The 18334-nt window shown below is 44.4% G+C and overlaps 1 protein-coding gene across 2 annotated transcripts in view; it reads left to right on the top strand.

Moving 5' to 3' along the window:
- Nucleotides 1-18334, top strand: part of MFSD2B (MFSD2 lysolipid transporter B, sphingolipid) — a 70068-nt gene that overhangs the window by 1820 nt on the left and 49914 nt on the right. For both annotated transcript variants that reach the window (XM_073625320.1, XM_073625319.1), the window contains exon 2: nt 17638-17760. In XM_073625320.1, coding sequence (XP_073481421.1) covers nt 17638-17760 — 123 coding nt within the window. The remainder of the gene's footprint in view (nt 1-17637; nt 17761-18334) is intronic.

Here is an 18334-nt window from a genome sequence, read left to right as displayed (position 1 = left end):
TATCTAGTATATACAGTATCTCACAAAAGTGAGTACACCCCTCACATTTTTGTAAATATTTTATCATATGTTTTGATGTGACAACACTGAGGAAATTACACTTTGCTACAATGTAAAGTAGTGAGTGTACAGCTTGTATAACAGTGTAAATTTACTGTCCCTTCAATAACTCAACACACAGCCATTAATGTCTAAACCGCTGGCAACAAAAGTCCCCTAAGTGAAAAACTCCAAATTGGGCCAAAAGTGTCAATATTTTGTGTGGCCACCATTATTTTCCAGCACTGCCTTTACCCTCTTGTGCATAGAGTTCACCAGAGCTTCACAGGTTGCCACTGGAGGACATCACGGAGCTGGTGGATGTTAGAGACCTTGCACTCCTCCACCTTCCATGTCTGGAGACATGCTTGGCCAGTCCATCACCTTTATCCTCAGCTTCTTCAGCAAGGCAGTGGTCGCCTTGGAGGTGTATTTGGGGTCGTTATCATGTTGGAATACTGCCCTGTGGCCCAGTCTCTGAAGGGAGGGGATCATGCTCTGCTTCAGTATGTCACAGTACATGTTGGCATTCATGGTTCCCTCAATGAACTGTAGTTCCCCAGTGCCGGCAGCACTCATGCAGCCCCAGACCATGACACTCCCACCACCATGCTTGACTGTAGGCAAGGCACACTTGTCTTTGTACTCCTCACCTGGTTGCCGCCAAACACGCTTGACAGCATCTGAACCAAATAAGTTTATCTTGGTCTCATCAGACCACAGGACATGGTTCCAGTAATCCATGTCCTTAGTCTGCTTGTCTTCAGCAAACTGTTTGCGGGCTTTCTTGTGCATCATCTTTAGAAGAGGCTTCCTTCTGGGATGACAGCCATGCAGACCAATTTGATGCAGTGTACGGTGTATGGTCTGAGCACTGACAGGCTGACCCCCCACCCCTTCAACCTCTGCAGCAATGCTGGCAGCGCTCATACATCTATTTCCCAAAAACAACCTCTGGATATGACACTGAGCACGTGCACTCAACTTCTTGGCTAGGCCTGATCTGAGTGGAACCTGTCCTGTTAAACCGCTGTATGGTCTTGGCCATCGTGCTGCAGCTCAGTTTCAGGGTCTTGACAATCTTCTTATAGCCTAAGCCATCTTTATGTAGAGCAACATTTTTTTTTTTCAGATCCTCAGAGAGTTCTTTGCCATGAGGTGTCATGTTGAACTTACAGTGACCAGTTTGAGAGAGTGATAACACCAAATTTAACACACCTGCTCCCCATTCACACCTGAGACCTTGTAACACTAACAAGTCACATGACACCGGGGAGGGAAAATGGCTAATTGGGCCCAATTTGGACATTTTCACTTAGGGGTGTACTCACTTTTGTTGCCAGCGGTTTAGACATTATTGGCTGTGTGTTGTGTTATTTTGAGGGGACAACAAATTTACACTGTTATACAAGCTGTACACTCACTACTTTACATTGTAGCAAAGTGTCATTTCTTTAGTGTTGTCACATGAAAAGATAGAATAAAATATTTACAAAAATGTGAGGGGTGTACTCACTTTGTGAGACTGTATATTGTAGTTGACTCATCGAATACTCTGACAAAAGATTTTTCAGAAAGTCGTACGAACATTTGAACTAAAATCTTTTGTCTGTCAGTCTTGTTCTGCATAATGATTCCGAACAGTGTCCCTGATAGCCAGGTTGGGGAGGGTCATGAATGTAAGTGTTACTTAAAGCGGAGTTCCACACAGAAATGGAACTTCCACTTTTCGGAACCCTCCCCCCCCTCCGGTGTCACATGTGGCAGCTTTCGGGGGGAAGGGGGTGCAGATATTTGCACCCACTTCCGGGCATAGACCCCCCCGGGGGTCTACGCCCCATCCCCCCCTCAGCTGTCTGCTGGGAGACATACGGGTCCCAGAGACAGCAAGGACCAACCGAATTGCGCAGCGTGACTCGCGCATGCGCAGTAAGGAACCCATTCGAATGGGCTTTCCTCTACTCAAAAACACGCTAAAGAAGCTCATGTACCAAATTTGGACATGAGCCAAATGTGTTTTGCATTGCACATTTTGTGCGCTTTTTTTGCACGTTTTGTCAAACGGAAAACACGTGGCAAAATGCACGACTGCTACCTGCATTTGGGGTGACATTAAGAAATAATTGAACTGCAAGCGCATTGTGCATTTGCAGAAAGCATAGTAGACTGTTAATATAAAAAGAGGAATTTTGTAAATAAATGACATAGGTAGATCAGTGGGTAGGTCATTGCCATTTTGCTCCCTGACAGCAGTCCTGTCACTTTCCAGGTTTGTACCCTTTATATGGTGCCGGGCTTTGTAATGCCCCTTGTTTAGCATTTCAGGAAAATGACAACTCGCACAGTTTTGTTGACAGTGTAACATTTCAGAGTGGTGGATGGAAAGTCTGCAGGACGGATGTGAGTTTGCTTAGTAAGACCCACAGCCGAGGATTCTGGAAAAATGCACTGCTGACGATAACTCCAGATCTTCTCTTATCTGACAGCTGCAGCCTGGCACACTGAAGGATCCTGCCTGTCTATTTCTGTCATTTAACCACTTAGATCTTCATGGGGACGACCGATAAACTGTATGAGCGCTACACAGGACCATTTCCAGCTGCACCAGCAGTTTATAGAAAAACACGTGTGAAGTATGAGGCTACATATGTCATGAAAGTATCTCCAGCCAAAACTTTTCTCTTTCATTTTAGAAGGAGTAGATAGAGAACCTGAACCTGATAGATTTTTATTGCTGTCTATGTCCCCGCTGGGAGATCGATTCTCTCTATTCCTCTCGTTGTCCACTGTTACCAGGATAATAGAAAATCTGAAATGTTAGTTTTTACTGGAAATAAGAGGTGAGGATAAATCTTTCAATGGTCATACCTGTTCTGGTGACAATTGTCTAAGGCCTGTATTGTACGGCCTTCAGCTTGTATAAGAGCAGTGCGAACAGCAAGCCTTGACGAAGAACTTGCAGAGCTTCAGAAAGCTTTGGTGAAGCTTCTAAAGTATCATTCAGCTTCAGTTTGTGAATGTTGAATACAAATCTTAATGGAAGTGCCGACTGCCACTTCAAACAGGCTTCTAGCAGGCTTCAGCACTACTTGAATCTTGTTAAAAGCCTGCTGAAGCTTGCTAGCAGCTGGCTTAAAGTGACAATCAGCACTTCCATTAAGATCCGTATATAACATTTCCAAACAGGGGCTGAAGTGAGCTTTAATGGCTTAAAGCAGTGATCTCCAAACTGCTGCCCTTTGCTTGAATTTATCGGGCCTTTAAGGCACTATTTCACCCACTGATGCCAGCAATGGGGCATAATCCCCCCCCCCCCCCCCCACACTGACTCCAATGAAGGGGCACAATTCCTCCCAGTGACACCAATGATAGGGCACAAATTCTCCAAATGACACCAGTGATAGACAGGGGTGGCCCATCCATTAGGGGCGCACAGGCGCCGCCCCCCCCTATCCATGCATCTGCCCCCCTGATCGACAGTCAGGTCAATAAATATTGGGACATCAACACAATTCTAATCTTTTTTGGCTCTATACACCACCACAATGGATTTGAAATGAAACTAACAAGATGTGCTTTAACTGCAGACTTTCAGCTTTAATTTGAGGGTATTTACATCCAAATCTTGTTAGTTTCATTTCAAATCGACACAATTCTAATCTTTTTGGCTCTATACACCACCACAATGGATTTGCAATGAAACTAACAAGATTTGGATGTAAATACCCTCAAATTAAAGCTGAAAGTTTGCAGTTAAAGCACAGCTTGTTAGTTTCATTTCAAATCCATTGTGGTGGTGTATCGAGCCAAAAAGATTAGAATTGTGTCGATGTCCCAATATTTATGGACCTGACTGTACATACAGGGCGCCGGACTATAGATTCCAATAGGGGGGGGGGTATTTTTTTAGGGGGGAACCATGTGATTAGAGCCAGAGGCTCCAATAGGCTTCAAAAAAGGGTAGTCTCGGGGTGCAGAGCACTGCGCCCCAATCCCACCGAGTTCTGTGCCAATAGCGAATGAATATTCACTATTTTCACACTAAATCTCCTCCCCGCCAATCAGGAAGCGGGTCTTGAGACCAGTTTCCCAATTAGCCAAAACGTCAGGCAATCCTATTGGACACCTAGGACGAGGAGAGAGGAGACAGGACACTGGAGCCGCTGTCCGCCACCCAGCCATGCTGGAGGACACTGGAGCCGCTCTCCGCCACCCCACCATGCTGGAGGACACCGGAGCCACAGGAGGAGAGCAGAAGAGAGAGGAGACGGAGAGGAGCCGCAGCCCGCCACTCGCCACCGTCTGCCATACTGGAGGACACCGTAGACAGAGAGGAGCCACAGCCTGCCACCGCCCGCCGTGCTGGAAGACACCGGAGCCACAGGAGGAGAGCAGAAGAGAGAAGACGGTGAGGACACAGGAACCACAGCCCGACCACTGCCACCTAGATGGGGTAAGTGCCGGACCGACCGGTAGAATCGATATACGGCTGTCACATAACCCAGCTCTTTCCCAGCCTGTCTGCAGGGAAACAATAGCAGTAGGAGCTTCTAGTCCTCTTGGCCCCTCTCTGCTGCCAAGTGTCCCCAGAGCTAGCAGCTTGCAATGGGAACACCCAAACAAGCTTGCTCCCGAGCTGCCGGCTCTGTGTGTCCATTCACACACAGACCCATGGCTCAGCCCCACCCCCTCTCTCTCCTGATTGGCTCAGTGGCTGTGATTGACAGGAGCAGGAGCCAATGGCTCTTGTTGCTGTTTCAGCCAATGAGGAGGCAGAGTCCCAGGAGAGCCGAGGCACTTGTGCACATCACTGGATTGAGATGCAATGGCGACCCTAGGGGGGGGGCCAGAGGGGGCCCTGACCCCCCCCAACATTATGCTGTGCCCCACCATGTGCCCCCCCCCCAAAAAAAAATTTTTTTTTTTTTTACAAAAAATCAATGTCTAAGAGGGAGAGAGTCCCCAGTCAGCTCCTGCAGGTGATTCCTTCCCCCTCCCCTGCTCGCTGACACTGCATAATGCGAGCGTTCACACAACCACGGCCGCCTGATCTGCTCCTTCACCTGCATCCTCATTGGCAGGGAGAAGAGCGAGTTGCAGGAAGGACTCCACCAGGACTTTCAGTTACTGAAAAAACAGACTGATTTCTCCCGTCCTTAGGACAGGAGGACCAGCCTGTAAATTCCAAGAGATGCCAGACCAGAGCTGTCAATAGGGCAGGACAGCAAGAGGAGGCTGGGGAACCCCACAGTGGCAGAACACCAGGGCCCGGAGGCAAGACAACCTTTGCAACCCTGATAGTTCTCCCACTGCTTTGGATCCTTATATTTTCTTGATATGCTGGTGACATATATCTCTTGTTTTCTGCCACCCTGGGGGACCCCAATACAGTAGGAAGGGAGCTCGCTGCAGAACATGTGAAAGGGTCGTAGTAAAGGGCCCCAGGATATATATATATATATATATATATATATATATATATATATATATATATATATATATATATATATGTGTGCATTTTATAGTTGCCCCCCTACTTTTGTCCCTGTCCCCCCATGTGCCCCCCCTAAATTTGAAAGCTGGAGACACCACTGTTGAGATGTGGCTCAGGTAAGTACCGGGGGGGGGGAGTGGGGGGCTGCTGCACAGAGGAGGTTTTTTTACTTTCATGTATAAATTACATGAAGGTAAAAACATTGATTCTTTAGAACCATTTTAAATTCAGGAAGTTTATGGGAGGAGAAAAGAGTTCCAGATTAATTATTATCAAGACACAAGGCACGGTTGTCTATGCCATCCTTTTTCAACCAGGGTGCCTTGAGGTTTCTTCAGGGGTGCCTAGGCAAAATGCCTAAAAGTTGCCCAAAAATTGTATACAAACTGGCATATGGATGAAGGCTGAGTTTTAGTTATACTCATAGGTTTTGATTGTGCACCATTACAACCTTCTAGCTGCCGGTGTCCTAACGACCAATGGTGTCATCAGTTGATAAGGAAGATGTAAGTCACCTGCATAACATCCTTGTTTGACCCTCCCTTGCCTCTCTCCATCAGCGTTGGGGTCACATTAGCTGAGTGATGGAGAAAGTCTGAGGGAGAAGAGAAACATTGGACTACAGTGCCCTGAAAAAGTATTCATACCCCTTGAAATTTTCCACATTTTATCATGTTACAACCAAAAATCTAAATGTATTTTATTGGGAATTTATGTGATAGACCAACACAAAGTGGCACATAATTGAGAAGTGGAAGGAAAATGATAAATGGTTTTCAAAATTTTTTATAAATAAATATGTGAGAAGTGTGTCGTGCGTTTGTATTCAGCCCCCCTGAGTCAATACTTTGTAGAACCACCTTTCACTGGAATTACAGCTGCAAGTCTTTTTGGGGATGTCTCTACCAGTTTTGCACATCTAGAGTGAAATTTTTGCCCATTCTTCTTTGCAAAATAGGTCAAGTTCTGTCAGATTGGATGGAGAGTGTCTGTGAACAGCAAGTCTTGCCACAGATTCTCAATTGGATTTAGGTCTCGAGGACTTTGACTGGGCCATTCTAACACATGAATATGCTTTGATCCAAACCATTCCATTGTAGCTCTGGCTGTATGTTTCGGGTCGTTGTCCTGCTGGAAGGTGAACCTCCATCCCAGTCTCAAGTCTTTTGCAGACTCTAACAGGTTTTCTTTTAAGATTGCCCTGTATTTGGCTCCATCCATCTTCCCAACTCTGACCAGCTTCCCTGTCCCTGCTGAAGAAAAGCATCCCCACAACATGATGCTGCCACCACCATGTTTCACGATGGGGATGGTGTGTTCAGAGTGATGTGCGGTGTTAGTTTCCTGCCATACATAGATATACAAAAAAAGTGCTGCTGCCCCCATCTATAACTGGCCATCGCAGTAAGCAGCATTGGAGGGCGACATAAGGTATAAACAAAAGCAAGGATGAATAAAAGGAAAAAGCCAAGCTTACTTACTGACCAGCTCGCAGACAACCAAATAAACCTGTCTAACAGTATGCGTTAAAAGCAGGGATTTAGTCTGCATGCATTTGCGAATGCATGCGTAAGCCACAGAGCCTAGCCACGGCACCCCGGTATCTGTGGTCCCTGACACTAACTTATAAGTGTCTGTTAGACTAGTTCTCTGCAAGCTGGTCAGTAAGTAAGCTTGGCTTTTTCCTTGGATTTATCCTTGGCCTTGTTTATACCTTATGTCGCCCTCCAATGCTGCTTACTGCGATGGCCAGTTATAGATGGGGGCAGTGGCACTTTTTTTGTATCACTGTATATTGGTCAGGCAACGCACTGACACCTTCGCAGCCATTGAGCTACATGCTGGGTGCTCATTGTGTTCCTGTACCTTTAAGACGGGGTGTGCTCCCCTTCAGTCCACCTGTCTTCCACCTATCTATCAGAATGCATGGGCTTCCACTGTGGAGACACTTATAGGTTAGTGTTAGGGACCACAGATATCAGGGTGCCGTGGCGAGGCTCTGTGGCTTACGCATGCATTCGCAAATGCGTACAGACTAAACCCCTGCTTTTAAAGCATATTGTTAGACAAGTTTATTTGGTTGTCTGCGAGCTGGTCGGTAAGTAATCTTGTTTTTTTCCTTGGATTTATCCTTGGCCTTCTTTATACATCCCTCATAGCATTTTGCTTTTAGACCAAAAAGTTCTATCTGACCAGAGCACTTTCTTCCACATGTTTGCTGTGTCCCCCACATGGCTTCTCGCAAACTGCAAACAGGACTTCTTATGGATTTCTTTCAACAATGGCTTTCTTCTTGCCACTCTTCCATAAAGGCCAGTTTTGTGGAGTGCACGACTAATAGTTGTCCTGTGGACAGATTCTCCCACCTGAGCTGTGGATCTCTACAGCTCCTCCAGAGTTACCATGGGCCTCTTGGCTGCTTCTCTGATTAATTCTCTCCTTGCCCGGCCTGTCAGTTTAGGTGGACGGCCATGTCTTTGAAGGTTTGCTGTTGTGCCATATTCTTTCCATTTTCGGATGATGGATTGAACAGTGCTCCATGAGATGTTCAAAGCTTGGGATATTTTTTATAACCTAACCCTGCTTTAAACTTTTCCACAATTTTATCCCTGACCTCTCTGGTGTGTTCCTTGGCCTTCGTGATGCTGTTTGTTCACTAAGGTTCTCTAACAAACCTCTGAGGTCTCCACAGAACAGTTGTATTTATATTGAGATTAAATTACACACGGATGAACTCCATTTACTAATTAGGTGATTTCTGAAGGCGATTGGTTCCACCAGATTTTAGTTAGGGGTATCAGAGTAAAGGAGGCTGAATACAAATCCACACCACACTTTTCATATATTTATTTGTAAAAAAAAGTTGAAAACCATTTATCAGTTTCCTTCCATTTTACAATTATGTGCCACTTTGTGTTGGTTTATCACATAAAATCTCAATAAAATACATTTAGGTTTTAGTTGCAACATGACAAGATGTGGAAAATTTCAAGGGGTATGAATACTTTTTCAAGGCACTGTACTAGTCAGTAACAGTTTGCAAAAGTGTATTTGCTTTGGAAGAATAAATCACCTCTAATGTTGGGTGTCTTACTTGGACTTGTGGATGATGCATTATTATTTAAAACTATATTAGAATAGTTTTTACATTTTAGAATGGGGTGCCTCGAGATTGTCCATAATTTTTATAGGATGCCTTGACAGAAAAACACTGGTCTATGCAATCAGGCAGGGAGCTGTCCAGCATTTCAGGTGGCTCAGCGAGAAGATATATGCCTCGTACACACGATCGGACTTTCCGCCAACAAAAACGTGGAATTTTGTCCGAAGGGTGTTGGCTCAAACTTGTCTTGCATACACACGGTCACACAAATGTTGGCCAACAATTCCGAACGTAGTGACGTACTAGACGTACTACGTGGTTTTTCAGCTCTTTAGCGCCACCCTTTGGGCTCCTTCTGCTAATTTCGTGTTAGTGGAAGTTTGATGAGTGTTGATGCGCACTTTTTCTTTCGCATTTTTCATTTAGCGCTTTTCAGTTTGCGCTTTTTATTTAATGCTTTTCAGTTCGTTTCTGACCAGCCGTTCGTCAACCAGACATGTTGCGGAATCAGAGGAGATGACGTGTTATTTATTATTGGCCTTGGAGTTATTGCTTTGACATTATTTTTTTGGTTGAATAATGATTTGATTTGGTATATTTTCTATATTTTTGAATGCATAGAATGCACTTTTTGGTTCTATTGGCAGATAACATGTCTAATTTTAGTTTTTTTTAGTTTTTTAATGCACAATAAAAAAATTGGCTATGTGTTTTACTTCAAATGACAGTTTGGAAGTAGGCAGTTACATTTTAAAAAATACAATGTAAAATTGACAAGGAACACCAACATAGTTGTATCTTTGTTTTTAAAAAACTAGAGGATAATGGTGTTGTGGTAACTTGCACAAATAAAGAAAAAAAACATAATAATATTGTTCTTCATATCACTAGAAAAAAAAAGCCTTTGAAAATTAGTATGCAATAACTCCGTCAGTATCACCAGCAAAGCAGCTTCATTATTATCCCATTAAAGAAGAAGAAAATTGTGCCCTGCATTTGGAGATTTCATAGTTTGCCACATCACGAATGTTAATTCTCCATTACAAACGCTAGTTTACAAGACCAACCGCTTCTGGCTCGTCCTTGCATCCGAGCATGTGTGTTTGTACTTTGGACTTTTGTCAGACGGACTTTTGTACACACAATCGGAAAGTCCGACAACACACATTTGTTGGCGGAAAATTTGAAGACATGTTAGCCAACATTTGTTGGGGGAAAGTCCGACAACAGTTGTCCGACGGAGCATACACACGGTCAGATTTTCCGCCAACAGCCTGACATCCAACATTTCCCATTGGAAAATCTGATCGTGTGTATGGGCCTTTACTGTCAGACAGCAGAGGTCCAGGCCCTGACACTGTATCACATGGACCTCAGGAATGGAATGTTACCTTCCGAGGGCCTGAACCTGGAACCATGGGTGAAACGAAACCTGAACGTGTTTTGGAACTTTTAGAGCAAAGCTGGCCCAAGCAAAGCTGCAGTTGTGGGCTCCCATCTGGTAGCTGGCTTATTAAACTAGGAACCAGGGGGTCCTCTAGCAAGCATTCTAAAGCCTCGTACACAGGATCGGATTGTTGGCCAACAAAACCGTGAACTTTTGTTCGAAGGGCGTTGGCCCAAACTTGTCTTGCATACACATGGCCTCACAATTGTTGCCCAACAAATATGAATGTAGTGACGTACTACGTTGTTTTTCAGCTATTTAGCGCCACCCTTTGGGCTCCTTCTGCTAATTTCATGTTAGTAGAAGTTTGGTGAGTGTTGATTTGTGCTTTTCATTTCGCAATTTTCATTTCGCGCTTTTCAGTTCATTTCTGAACAGCCGTTCGTCAACCAGCCATGTTGCGGAATCAAATGAGATAACGTGTTATTTATTATTGGCCTTGGAGTTATTGCTTTGACCCAAGTCCAGTCCAGGAACAGGAGGAGGAGTTCTTGGACCAAAAATTGGTTGCTTTGTTAATCGTGACCAATTATGTCATATACCTTTGCTGTGGGAGCTCCAGGAGAATAATCTAGATGTTTTGCGGAACCCCTGCTTTCACCAACTCTTGGCATTGTTGACCCCCTATATTAAGAAGCAGGACACATGCATGAGGCTTTTATTTTATTTTTTGGTTGAATAATAATTCTTTGATTTGGTATATTTTCTATATTTTTGGATCCATAGAATGCACTTTTTGGTTAAGTTCTATTGGCAGATAGCATATCTAATTTTATTTGTTTTCTTTTTTTTAATGCACAATAAAAAAAATTGTGGAGAATAATACTTGGCTATGTGTTTTACTTCAAATGACAGTTTAGGAGTAGGCAGTTACATTTAAAAAAATACGTAAAAAAAATAAAAAATATGTAAAGTTACCAAGGGACACCAACATAGTTGTATCTTTGATCTTAAAAACTTTGGGATAATGGTGTTGTGGTAACTTGCCCAAATAAAAAAAAAACAAAAAAAAAACATAATAATATTATTCTTGCTATCACTAGAAAAAAAAAGCCTTTAAAAATCTGTTTGTAATAACTGCATCAGTATCACCAGAAAAGCAGCTTCATTATTATCCCATTAAATAAAGAAGAAGAGAATTGTGCGCTGCATTTGGAGATTTCATAATTTGCCACGTCACAAATGTTAATTCTCCATTAAAAACGCTAGTTTACAAGACCGACCGCTACCAGCTCGTCCTTGCTTCCGAGCATGCGTGTTTGTACTTTGGACTTTTGTCTGACGGACTTGTGTACACACGCTCAGGAAATCCGACAACAGACATGTATCCGCGGAAAATGTTAAAACCTGCTAGCCAACATTCGTCCGCGGAAAATCCGACAACAATTGTCTGATGGAACGTACAAACGGTCGGATTTTCTGCCAACAGCCTGTCATCGAACATTTCCCGTCGGAAAATCCGATCGTGTGTACGCGGCTTAAGAGTAAAATTCCTCTCACGAATGGCCTGCTGTGTCCGTGTAGAATCATAATGTAACTCAGATTTTGTATCTAAGAAAGAAATGATGTTAAAAATCTGTGATACGTGTCCAATGCTTCTAAGTACAATGTTGCAATTTCCTGCTACTATTTTTTGTGTATGACTGAAAGTGAACCTGGAACTAGAAAAGGTTACCAGTCACTCAGGGTCTGTTCTGTACTGCAGGCACTTCTAACAAACGCCATTTCATAGAGCTGTAGTAAGCCCCAGCCTGGATGCATCCATCTAAGTCCAGGGTTGCTCATCCATCCCTAACCGTATGTAACTGCTGATTTAGTCCTGTTCAAGTGGTATTAAACCCAAAAACAATTTTTATATTTTCTTAGGCCGGTCATACACGGAGCAAATTTTCTTTCCTGCAACAATGGGTTGCAGGAAAGCAATTTGCTTGATTCCCCAATGAACACAGACAGTGTTTATGCGGGAATCCCTCCTGCTGGGGGAAGCCGTTGGGAGAAGACAGTGATTATTGCTAGTAGTGACTATAGCAGCAGGTAAAGAGAATCGCAGGTAAAATCCAGCATGCTGGTTGATTGATCAATCAACTTGGTACATTCAGCCTGCCCAAACAAAAATTCCTGCTGAACCGGCCAAGATTCGAACCGTATATAGCTTGCCTTAGATGTGATGGCTGCATTAGTCTTCTTTTGTAAGCTTTCTTTCCTTTATTTTCACCTGGTGATCTGGTAAGTCTGTTGTTTTTCAACAGAACAAGCTGTCATGCAGATGTAACAGTTAGAGGGCTGAAGAAAACCATTTACCACTGACAGGGGTACTTACAATGGTCAGCTTTTGTTATTTTTCTAAAACCTTTTTCTCAAAAGGAAAAAAATTGCTTATCAAGTGTTAGCTGGAGCCTAGCCACACTAACAATACTGCTGTCCAAAGGTGTCTCTGTTGTTCCTTCATCCAGAGTGGGGGTACTTTAATACAGGAGGTGTGTTACTGGCCAGCAGTGGCGGCCCGTGCATTAAGGGCACACGGGCGCCATCCCCTCTCTCCTGCCACCCCCTCTAGCACCAATAGATAGATTCATGCGTTGCCTAAATCTATCTGTGACCGCCGCTGCCTCCCCCTATTCAGGCGCCCACCCCCTTTTTGGGTGCAGGGCGCCTGAATTACAGTGGCGGGGGGTGTGTTTGAAGCACCAGATTAGAGCCATATGCTCTAATAGGCGTCAAGTAAATGAATATTCGCTTTCCTAACACTAAACCGCCTGTCCGCCAATCAGGTGCTTGGGACTGTTACCTGTCACCTGATTGGCTGAAACGACAGGCGCCGCTATTGGACACCTATCAGGAGGAGAGGATGGGAGATGAGGACGGCAGGAGACGCACAAAAAGGACCCCGCTCATCGCCGTCACCCGCTGCCCCACCAAGACAGGGTAAGTGCCGGGCAGACGGCGAGCGGGCGGGGGTCACACTAGGGGCATTCAAGGGCACACTGGCAGCATTTAATGGGCACACTGGCAGCATTTGGTGGGCACACTGGCAGCATATGATGGGCACACTGGCAGCATATGATGAGCACACTGGCAGCATTTGGTGGGCACACTGGCAGCATATGATGGGCACACTGGCAACATTTGATGGCACAGTGGCAGCATTTAATAGACACAATGGCAGCGTTTAATGGGCACAGTGGCAGTGTTTAATGGGCACAGTGGCTGCAATTGATGGCTCAGTGGCAGCATTTTAGGGCACAGTGGCAGCATTTGATGGCACAGTGGCAGCATTTGATGGGCACAGTGGAAGCGTTTGATGGGCACAGTGGCAGCGTTTGATGGGCACAGTGGCAGCGTTTGATGGCACAGTGGCTGCAATTAATGATTTTTTTTTCTAATTTTTTTGTGCCCCCCCCAAAAAAATTTGAGCACCAGCCGCCACTACTGGCCAGATCACCAGGTCAAAACAGAGGGAAACAAGCCTAAATAAGTGATCGACTGCACCCACCACATCAAAGGATTAGTAAGCTGCAATATATTATATTGGTTTTGGGGTTAATATCGCTTTAATTTCAATCAGTGTATGCAGAAAAAACATGTGTTCTGTAGGTCTTTATGGTGCTCCCATAGTAAAAGTCAATAAGCCAAAAAAGTGTGAATGGGGGCTAACTGCTGCTACTTCATACAATACAAATCTATGAGTCAGCTAGGTCACTGAAAACAATGCACTCCATGTGTGGCCGATATCTTATCTCTACAATTATGAAGAGAAAGAGATGTGGATGGGCAAATGCAGTTTCTTTCAGGTATATTCAGCTTGCATTCAGATCAGTTTGAGGTGCTTTTGAATTTCCTCCTCATTCTAAGCTGCCCTGCACATAGCCGCCTTTGCATTCCTTTGACTTGTGTAGAGAGAAAATCAGTTCAGACGCAAATAAAAATTCCTTATACACAGACCTTAACTGCAGAGTCACTAATGGCTTTCTTTAGTGGCCAATCTGCAAACCTCTATATATACAGTAATACAATGACAAAAAAAAAAATGGTAGAACAAGCTTGTAAAAACACAAACGTCATACTCAAACATCATAGTCAAACACTAATAACCTAAAATTAGAAAAAATTTAAATTGAGCATTTCAAATGATTTGTAATTTCAGCAAAAATCCTACATGTTGGTGAAATGCATTGGCGTCAATGTGGAAGATGACACTTTGGTTATTTTTGGTGGTTTTTCAAGGTTGCAGTGGGCTTTATATGGCTCCTGGGCTTTGGGCCGGTTCACACTGATCCAACATGTCGCATGACATGTCAAAATCAATGGTCCTCTATGAGAGCCGTCTTAACTTGTCCAGCTTGTATCAGTCTGACTTTTAAATTTCCTTTCTGCTCTACTTTGGTCCGACTTGGGCATGATTTTAGCCCATTGATTTGAATGGACGTCGGGATCGTCATCTTAACTGATCTGACTTGTGGCATGTGACTGACTTGTGCTCTGAGGATCTTAAAGGGGAACCCCACGCGGTTTTTTTTTTTCAATTCTGGCCCCTTGAGTCTGGTATGGATCTTGAGGGGAAACCCCACGTCAAAATTGGAAAAAAAAAAATGCAAAAATGCCCCCCCCCCAAGACCATATCAGACCCTTCGGTCTGGTATAAATTTGAGGGGAAACCCGACGCCAAAAAAATAAAACAGCATGGGGCCCCCCAAAATCTATACCAGACCCTTATCCGAGCACGCAGCCCAGCAGGTCAGGAAAGGGGAGGACGAGCCCCCCCCTTAACCATACCAGGTCACATGCCCTCTACATGGGGGGTGGGTGATTTTGTACTTTGTACCCCTACCTATTCACTCAAAAAAAGAAGGATGTCCCCCCTGTCATTGCTCCAAGGTGTCTTCTTCCTCCGATGCTGTCTTCTTCTTCCGGACCTTTCCACCCGCTGTCTTCTTCCTCCGGTCTTCTCCACCCGCTGTCTTCTTGCTCTGGTCTTCTCAACCACTGTCTTCTCCCTTTGCCGATTTCTTCTTCTTCCTCCACCGCCGCCAACCTGCTCAAAATAAAAAAAGCGATGCTGCTCCGAGGCTGGCTCCCGCAGTTATGTCAGCGACGGTGTCTGCCAATTCTCACATAGCTATGTAGCGTGGCCATCCGGTGACATCATGCGGAAACCCCACCCCTTGTGACATTACCGCCCCATCATGCCCTGGGCGGTGACATCACAAGGGGGCGGGGTTTCCACAGGATGCCACCAGATGGCCATGCCCCATAGCTATTAAGGAACTGGCAGACGCCTAACATAACCATGAGAGCCAGCCTCAGAGCAGCAGCATTTTTTTTTTATTTTGAGCGTATTAGAGGATGAAGAAGAAGAATTAGATGAAGGGAGGAGACAGCGGAGGAGAGGACTGGAGGAAGAAGACAGCGGGAGGAGAAGACTGGAGAAAGAAGACAATAGGGGAGGAAGACTGGAGAAAGAAGACAGCGGGGGGGAGAAGACTGGAGAAAGAAGACAGTGGGGGGGAGAAGACTGGAGAAAGACGACAGCGGGGGGGAGAAGACTGCACAAAGAAGACAGCGGGGGGAGGAGACTGGAGAAAGAAGACAGCAGGGGGGAGAAGACTGGAGAAAGAAGACAGCAGGGGGAGAAGACTGGAGAGAGATGACAGCGAGGGGGAGAAAACTGGAGAAAGAAGACAGCGGGGGGAGAAGACTGCAGAAAGAAGACAGCGGGGGGAGAAGACTGGAGAAAGAAGACAGCGAGGGGGAGAAAACTGGAGAAAGAAGACAGTGTTGGGAGAAGACTGGAGAAAGAAGACAGCGGGAGGGAGAAGACTGGAGAAAGAAGACAGCGGGGGAAGAAGACTGTAGAAAGAAGACAGCAGGGTTGAAGACTAGAGAAAGAAGACAATGGTGGGAGAAGACCGGAGAAAAAGACAGGGGGGGAAGAAGACTGGAGAAAGAAGACAGCGGGGGGAGAAGACAGCGGGAGGAGAAGACTGGAGAAAGAAGACAGCGGGGGGAGAAGACTGGAGAAAGAAGACAGCGGGAGTGAAGACTGGAGAAAGAAGACAATGGCGGGAGAAGACCGGAGAAAGAAGACAGCAGGGGGAGAAGACCGGAGAAAGAAGACAGCGGGGGGAGAAAACTGGAAGAAGAAGACAGCGGGGGGAGAAGACCAGAGAAAGAAGACAGTGGAGGGAGAAGACCGGAGGAAGAAGACAGCGGGGAGAAAAGACCGGAGGAAGAAGACACTTTGGAGATATGACTGGGGACATTCTTCAATTAATAAAGGACTTGTCTCTTTGTTTTTAATAATACCGCACTCATTTTTTTGGATAAATGGGTAGGGGTACAATGTACTCCATACTCACTCGCATAGGAGGGGAGGCGGGATCTGGGGGCCCATTTGTTAAAGGGGGCTTTCAGATTCCAATAAGCCCCCTGCTCGCAGACCCCTACAACCACCGCCCAGGGTTGTTGGGAAGAGGCCCTTGTTCCCATCAGCATGGGACCCTCATATAGTTGTCGTTCCTAAAAGATGTCTCAAATTTAATTTTATGAATAGATAAAAAATGTGTTTGAAGCGCTTCACTATGTGATTGAATAGTTAAATAATTAAATAATATAACCCACATACACAATTCATTGAACAAATCCAAATACTGTTCAATGAATTGTGTATGTGGGTTATATTATTTAATTATTTAACTATTCAATCACATAGTGAAGCGCTTCAAACACATTTTTCATCTATTTATTTTTTAGTGGTTCTGAAAACTTTCTTTTGATAGCAGCCTCACTATATTGATTGATTTATTTATATTATCTAATTGTTTTGATTTTTGGAGCTTTATTTTTAATAATTATCACAGCGCTTTGTGGTTTTATACATTTCAAATTTAATTTTGGCTTGTATAGACTACTTTGGTTGGCTTGACCTTTTGGTTCACTCCCCGGTGTCTTGATGCTCGCCCAGAGTGGCTTCTGCACATGAGTTATATTGGTATTTCGGAGGTGCGGACCATATCTATATTGAATTAAATTGTGTGAATATTTTTGTACATGGAATGCTAAATGATATATTTATCTACCCACATACCACCGCAACTTTTCCTCTTCCGTCCTGATGAAGCAGTAATGGCAAACGCGTCGACCAATGAGAATTGTTTTCTACAGATTACCATGTTGTAATTAATTTATTAGACCATTTAATATATAGGGGGGGGGGGGGGGGTTGATAAAGAAAGGTCTGCCTTCTTTGTAATATATTTAAAATTAGGTAGGCAGGGCTGACACCACATGCTTGAGAATTCAAAGCTATGTTATCAAGTCAAAGAGGAAGGAAAGAGCACATTATATTTCTGACACATCATTAGTTATTTTTTCTGTACTTGCAGCAAGTTTCAATGTATACAACAGAGGGAAATGTTAATGTAATCCAGGGATATGCTATTCTATTTTTTTATTTTGTCTTGACAAAATAAATCGCCAAAAAACATTGTAGTTCCTCTTTAAGGTCAATGTCCACACAGAACTCTCTTCAGGGGTTTATTTCCTTTATTCTTGCAGTTGAGACAACAGAAACTGTCTGTGTTCTGCAAGTGCTGCTACGCTATAGGAGGAGCTCCTAATCAAGTAGCGGGGAGTGCGTCTGCTTTCTTCCTGCAGATCTACCTGTTGGATGTAGCACAGGTAAGTGGCGTTTCTGGCACACTTTAAGTTTTATGTTGAATTTTGAAATGTCAAATTGACAATGAACTTTTGCCTGAAGCAACCTGATCCATCTGACATCTCCATAAATGCTCTAGACAAACCCTTTTTGGTTATTGTATTATCAAATGTTAACTCATGAAGAAAAATGACAACTAATTGGTTGCTATAGAATGTACATTGGTTCCAGATTTCTTGGTTCTATTATATTGGGCAGGGCCGGGACAGGGGGTGGGCAGAAGGGACGGCTGCCCTGGACATTGTGGTATCATGTGAGATGGGGTATGGGGCACCACAAGGAGATGGGAGGGGGGGATTTGTGTTGGGAGGGGAAAGTTGGAGGGTGGCAGAGTATAAGAATAGGAGGTTTGTGCTAGATGATGTGATATGGTAGAAGGGGAGGGGAAATTGTGCTAGGAAGGGACATATTTTTTTTCGGCGGGGTGGGGATTTGTGCTCGTAGGGATGATTGAGGATGATTTATGTTAGGAGGGGAAATTTGGAAGGGGGGTGAATTTGTGCTTGGAGGGGACATTTGAGAGGTAGAAGATTTGTG

The sequence above is a fragment of the Aquarana catesbeiana genome, linkage group LG04 (genome assembly GCF_042186555.1).
Source record: "Aquarana catesbeiana isolate 2022-GZ linkage group LG04, ASM4218655v1, whole genome shotgun sequence".
NCBI classification, from domain to species: Eukaryota; Metazoa; Chordata; class Amphibia; order Anura; family Ranidae; genus Aquarana; species Aquarana catesbeiana.
The sequence above is the reverse complement of the archived record's forward strand: the minus strand, read 5'-3'. Positions and strand labels throughout refer to the sequence as shown.